This window comes from Miscanthus floridulus, chromosome 4, assembly GCF_019320115.1.
Source record: "Miscanthus floridulus cultivar M001 chromosome 4, ASM1932011v1, whole genome shotgun sequence".
Lineage (NCBI taxonomy): Eukaryota > Viridiplantae > Streptophyta > Magnoliopsida > Poales > Poaceae > Miscanthus > Miscanthus floridulus.
In genome coordinates, this window is record NC_089583.1 from 1,239,442 (window position 1) to 1,245,645 (window position 6,204).

At 49.0% G+C, this 6,204-nt stretch overlaps 1 protein-coding gene across 1 annotated transcript; it reads left to right on the forward strand.

Annotated features, from left to right (window-relative positions):
- The first annotated feature begins 55 nt into the window (after positions 1–55).
- LOC136550749 (protein ANTHESIS POMOTING FACTOR 1-like) lies at positions 56–1,630 on the forward strand. The gene is made up of 5 exons (XM_066542345.1): positions 56–603; positions 676–813; positions 906–990; positions 1,072–1,118; positions 1,206–1,630. Exons 1-5 carry the CDS (start codon positions 472–474, stop codon positions 1,359–1,361), a joined length of 558 nt encoding a protein of 185 aa, XP_066398442.1. The 5' UTR covers positions 56–471; the 3' UTR covers positions 1,362–1,630.
- The last annotated feature ends 4,574 nt before the right edge of the window (positions 1,631–6,204 follow it).

Consider the following 6,204-nt stretch of genomic DNA (forward strand, 5'->3'; position numbering starts at 1 on the left):
CCAAGCCCTGGTAAAGGAGGAGGGTTGTGATAGGCGTGGCGAGCCCAACGTTAAATCTAGCCATTCTAATGGAGATGAAACCCTAAAGAAAACCGATTGCTTCTGCTGGGTTTCAACTCTAGCCTACCCTAACTTGTTTGGGACTTAAAGGCTTTGTTGTTGTTGTGTTGTTGTTGTTTTTAGGATTATTTTTTTCTGCTTAAACCTTTTTGGCTTTGACCATAATAAATATATATATAAATGTATGTAGATTGAGCACATAAGACTGATGTTACTGGATTTGTAATGAAAATTCGTTTATGATAACACTTTTTATATAAGGTGACCAATTTTCACAGTATTTTCTAGTCAAAGTATCACATTAGAGTCCTGTAGCTTTCCTAGACAACTTGCATTTTGGATCAAGAGGGATCATTTAGCATTGGTCGGCATTAGTTGAATTACCATATATTGCTGGTGACTAGCAAAATCATGTCATGTTTTTTTCAGGGCTCACTGCATGTGCAAAGGCGGCCTACAGTTTCATATGATGACCAGGGCATGGTATTTGCGGTCGCCTATGGTGGTCGCATAAGGATGTTTGATACTCGAAAATTTGGAAAGGTAGTTTTCATTGAATGTGCTGTTTGACATTTAGTGTTGAGCTCTTCTAACTTGTTATTATTATGTCCATAGGGGCCTTTTGAGACCTTCTCTGTCGGTACTGATGATTCAGAACCCCATGTCATAAAGTTCAGCAGTGATGGCAGGCAGATTCTGTTAACCACTAAAGCTGGGCGTGTTCATGTGCTAGATTCATTTGAAGGCAATAGCGTAAGCATGCAACCTACTAGTTTATATCATGCATACTAGTTCTAGTATCTTTTTTTTTCCTTCTTTCTTTCTTTCTTTCTTTCTTCTTTCAGATTGCAACGTTTCATGCGAAGCCAATACTAACCAATTCAACACTGGAGGCATCATTCTGTCCTGAGGGAAACCATATCATATCTGGTTAGAAACCATTCCTTATTGCCGTTGGCAGTCATTGCCATCTTTCTGTTCTACATAGCAATGCTTCATCTTCTCTTGCAGGATCTGGTGATGGTAGTGTTTACGCTTGGAATGTTGAGAGCGGAAAGGTGCAGAAGAACATGTCATGTTGATATTGAAACTACCTATATGTTATATATCTGTTTGACTGATGTACGGTCATTCTTGGACATCAGGTTGCATGCTGGGAAAGCACAGATACCAAACCACCGCGGGTAAGGTGGTCTCCAGGATCCTTGATGTTCGTGACAGGAACAACAGAACTGTCCTGCTGGGTGCCGGATCTGTCCAAGCTGGAATCCTTCACCATCACCCACACCGACACCGAGTAGATGCAAATGATAAGAGGTGGACTGCTCTTGCAAGTCCAGCTCGTCTCTGTAGACTCTGCCAATCTGCCGTGTGGCTGGTTGACGCGACTCAGTTAAGAGTAGGCATAGCAGGATATTGTCTAGCCTTCTTCTCATCCTGTTACAATTCAGTGACTCGATCTTAATTAGGTCATCAGCTGTGAACGACGAACAACAGGCTATAGCGGAGCTTCTGAATGAATGAGTTGTGATAATTGACTCAGTTAAGAGTAAGCAGTAATAATTTTGTCTTGTGTGGTGAGAAGTATGTTGCACATTAGCATATTTATTACTATTGTCATGTTCGCTTGGCTGATAAACCATGGCTGAAAGTACGGTTGGCTGATTTATTGTGAGAGAAAAATACTATTCGTTGGCTGAAAAAGTATGACTTATAAGCCAAGCGAACAGGGCGTATAAAAAGAGTTTCCTTAAGTTTTGAATTATGATACATTGATACTCTATCTAGGCGCAAGAAAATATCTTTTTTTACTGCCAAACAAAAAAAAATCTAGTTTGGATTGGATGAGGTATCCAGTTCATGTGTTAAGAAGCCTTCGATCTTGCTGGGCTAGGCCGGCAACTTTACGGACAAATAGTTTTCCTGGTCTAGCGGCTGCAAAAGCAAAAGGCCCAGGCAGGTGAAAGTGAAACACTTTCTCCCTCTGTTAATCTCTAGTATCATCTATATGTTTTAGGCTTGTTATCGATATTGTCGGTCCTCCCTATACCAAAATTCTGGCTCTGCCTCCGGGCGAGGCCAAACTTGATGAGCGGCGTGTGGAGCTGGCGCAGGTGTGCCATGGAGGCACGTCGCGTGTGGAGGAGCGTGAGGGCAGGGTCGGAGGCAATGAAGGCGGATATGGAGGTGGAGGAGGGGTGGTCGAGGTGAGCGGGGGGCAACCGTTCAGTGGCACCATTGCCATCCTCGTTCTTGCTTGGCTCTGGTTTTGGAGTTCCCCGACCCTGACCTTCACGATGGTGTGCTCTCTGTCTCTGATGGTGCTGCCGTATCTCCTCGGTGGCCTCCTAGATGGCGTGCTTCCCAACATCCCCGAGGCCCTTACCTCCCCAACGGAAGTTAACGTGGAGTTGACAGAAGTGCTAAGCAGCTAAAAAATTACATCTTTTGATGGTAAATATCTTAAGCTGGTTCTTTTGATGCTATATATCTAAAGATGGGTTCTTTCGATCGTACGGAACCAATTTTCCCATCTTTACAAAGCTTTTTACCTATGTGCCAATATAAAAGATCAAAATTACTTGTGTACCATTGGAAAAAAGAAAAGTTCTTCCGTACCCTTGCACAAAACTTCTTTTTCCTACGTGCCACTTCCGTCTATTTTGTCGGTAACAGCAGCTAATGACCAGCAAAAATGACGTTTTTGGCCTTAGTTGTAGAATGCATCAAAATTTTCATCCGTCTGTGTTGCAAAAAAAACTTCGCTTTTCCCTCCGTACCACTATGACAGCTTGCGTGTGTGCATATGAAAAATTCCAATAAATATAATAAATTTACATTGCATCCAAAAATTTGACAATTGCGACAACCGAAATATATAAGTGTTTAAATTAAATAAAATACATTCAGACATAAATCCAAATTTATCATCCACATGCACAGTCAGCTTGATTACAAAGTCAAGTTTGTTTCTTGGCTGATCGACATCAGAGGCAACTCCAACTCCGTATCTCCCTCGCGAAGGATCAACAGAGGCACAAAGTACCAGAAGACAGGAACCGAATAACGAATCACTTCAGAGGCCATTGATCGTTCACGCGGCGGCATCACCCAATGAAACTACCCCGCATGCATGCTGTCGCTGCCGTTCACGCGGCTGTGGGCGTGGCCATGATGCTCTTGCGGGCCACACTCGCCTCTCTTGGAGAGGTTCCGGAGCACCCCGGCATAGGCCACACGCGCCCATGGTCACGGCCGCGTTCGCGACACCGTCGTCAGTGGGAGCAGCACCGCGCACACGTACTCAGTCGGGGGCCGCGCCATCGGACTCGAGCCCGTGGCACAGGTGGGGGCACTCGACTCCTGTGTCAAGGACGGCCGCGCGACGTCGTAGGATGCAAGGGTGGCCAGCGCGCGCCACGGCCTGTTCGCGGAGGTTCCCACGCGCACAGCCTCCGGTTCCGACGCCCAGCGCCTGCTCCCAACCCGCCTCCTGCTACGCGCCCAACGCCCGGCTAACCGCTCCTCCACCACTGGCCACCGGGAGTTCGGGGGATTTATAAACAATGATGGGCAAAAGAGTAATTTCAGATCCAGCTGGCAGCCACCTTTATTAAAATCAAACGGTAAGGTAAGGGGAGTGCCACGTAGGGAAAAGAAGATTCGTATAAGTGTGTAGGATAACATTTTTTTTGCCAATGGTATACAGTTAATTTTGAGCTTTTATAATCGCCACGCAGATTAAAGGCTTATCTTTAGAGCATCTCCAAGAGTATCCTATTTTTCTTCCTAAAAACATATTGTTTTTCAACTCCTCAAAAAGTATTGGGAGGAATAAACGAAGCCATCTCCAAGTGTTTCTAATAATTCACTCCAAAAACATCAAAATTCTAGTCCCACACACCATTTTGTTGCCAGCAGTTTTTTTTTTCCAGCGCGAGATCGTACAGCCAAACAGGCGTCGCTTCTCCGTCGCCGGCGTGTGGCGCTGCTGGTTCTGCCAATCGTCAGCCCTGCAAGCAGTCCCTTGCAAGCAGAGCAGCCGGCCAAGAGCATTACTTTAATACACATATATACACGGGATCAAATCTAATTTAATTTGATAATGCCAATCTACTCTGCTCGGCCATGCGCCCATGCCCCAGGAGGCGGCTGCCAAACCCCTGCGCCCCGTCGCCGGACGTGAAGGAGAAGAGGTGGTATTTAATTCTGTTCTCCTTGGTGCACATATTGTCCGACCTGGCAACGGCGAGTATCCGCACGACAAGGTCGTCATTGCTTCCGCTGCCAGAGAGATCGTAGCCAGCAAGTAGGATGTACGTGCACAATTTCCCAGTGGTCGCTCTCGATTGTGGTGTTGGGGAAACACCCATGCGCGTGACTACGATGCACGTATTTTTACGCGCGGAGGTGGTCGGTTTGCCAAGTGATAAAAGATTGGGGAAGAAATATAAGGTACTTTTGGATATGAGTTTTTCTTTTTTTTCTCTGAAAACATAGATGGGGAAGAAATACAAGGTACTCTTCAAGATGAGTTTTTCTTTTTTTTCCTGAAAACATAAATGGGGAAGGGATACAGGGCACTCTTAGAGATGCTCTTATTCCCTAATTTTTTCTCCTAAAAACTTATAGTTTGACAACTCCTAAAAAGATATTAGAAGGGGAAAAGATAGTCACCTCTAAGAGTTTTTAATAAATGGCATCTAAAAAATCAAATTTGAGGCCCACATCATCTCCACGCTGGTTCATGGCCGCTATCGGCTCAGAGGTGGGCACGAAGCGGGTCTCCATGCCGGTGTTGGCGAGGAAGCCCGGCATCGGGGGCGGCGAACCCTGCAATCGGTAACGATGACATGAGATGCTCGCTCTGCTCTTCGTCAGTGGCGACGGCAGCCGCTGGGGTCTCATCGTACTCGGCAATCGGGGTGTCGGTGTCCGTGGCGTCGGCGCGGGGGACCATGGGCTTGTTGCTAGCCACATCCCCGCGAGCACCCGCGACGACAGGCTCCACACGACGTTGGCCCGCCGCTACACTCTCGCCCTCGCCTGCGTCGTCGGCGTCGTCGCCCTCTTGCCGGCGCGGGCCGGCCCTTGCGCGAGCATCCACTGCATTGTCGTCAGCTTCTGCCTCTCCGCGCCCTAGCTCGCGCTCCCACCGCCTCCGGACGGTGGACACCTCATCTGCACACCCCCCACGTGCAGGCTCAACACCTTGAACCTCCCGACGCTGTAGCCCACCGTGCCCAACAGCCTCGCCGATTGCACCACAGCGACCATCAGCGCGCCCACCGCCTCGTACCGCCGCCACGGGTCACGCACCTAGATGGCCGCCACCAGCGTGATGCGCTCGTCCGAGCCACCTGCAGCAGACTTGGACCACTCGTCCGACGGCACCAGTGAGTCGAACACGCTCGTCGTGTCCCCCGCGGCCGCCGACACTTCGAACTGTGCGTCCTCGTCGGCCATCTCGGCCTGGACCGCCAGCGCGTCCATGGCCATGGGCTCCAGCTTCTGCAGGGAGAAAGCGAGAACTTCGTCGAGCGTCTCCGGGTCGTCACCCGCGGTCCAGATGCCCGTGGAGATGCGCTCGCTCCGGCCCTCGGATAAGGCCGTGGCGAGCTTCCGAACCGCGCGACGCTCGAGCTCGCGCGGGGGATGGATACACGCGACGGGAGCAGCGCGTAACTTTACGCCGGTTGGGTGATTTTTCCTGAGTCCTAAAAATCTGGAAGGATATATTAGGAGTTGTTGGAGAGAGATTTTGTCTTATCTTACTTAAAAACCAAGGATTATAAGGAGATTTAGGAACTCTTGTAGCCCAGACCCATTCCCATGAGCTATCCAAATGGCACCTTCGCATTATCTCTCGCGCGTGCCTCGCAAGGTAAGCCATGGCGGCTAGACCTCGAGCTCCTCGTCCACCTTGTATGTCCTTCCCCGTCGAGGCACTCGTCGATTTATTTCCCCGTCTCGCTTGCTTTCTTCTCGCCCGTCAGGCGTTCACTCCTTCGGTAGAAGGAATCCATGGCGGCTAGGGTTTGATCTGTCGTTTGCTGCTCCCTGCATCACCAGGTCGCTTTAGATCCGTTCGAAGAAGCGCGAGCCCTCCAAGAAGAGGGAGATCTACAGGGAGAAGTCGATCTA

Coding starts and splice junctions, on each gene's coding strand:
- LOC136550749 (XM_066542345.1), top strand. CDS start 472: ATGTCATGTTTTTTTCAGGGCTCACTGCATGTGCAAAGGCGGCCTACA. Junction 991..1,071: donor GGGAAACCATATCATATCTG/GTTAGAAACCAT, acceptor CTTCTCTTGCAG/GATCTGGTGATGGTAGTGTT. Junction 1,119..1,205: donor GGAATGTTGAGAGCGGAAAG/GTGCAGAAGAAC, acceptor CTTGGACATCAG/GTTGCATGCTGGGAAAGCAC.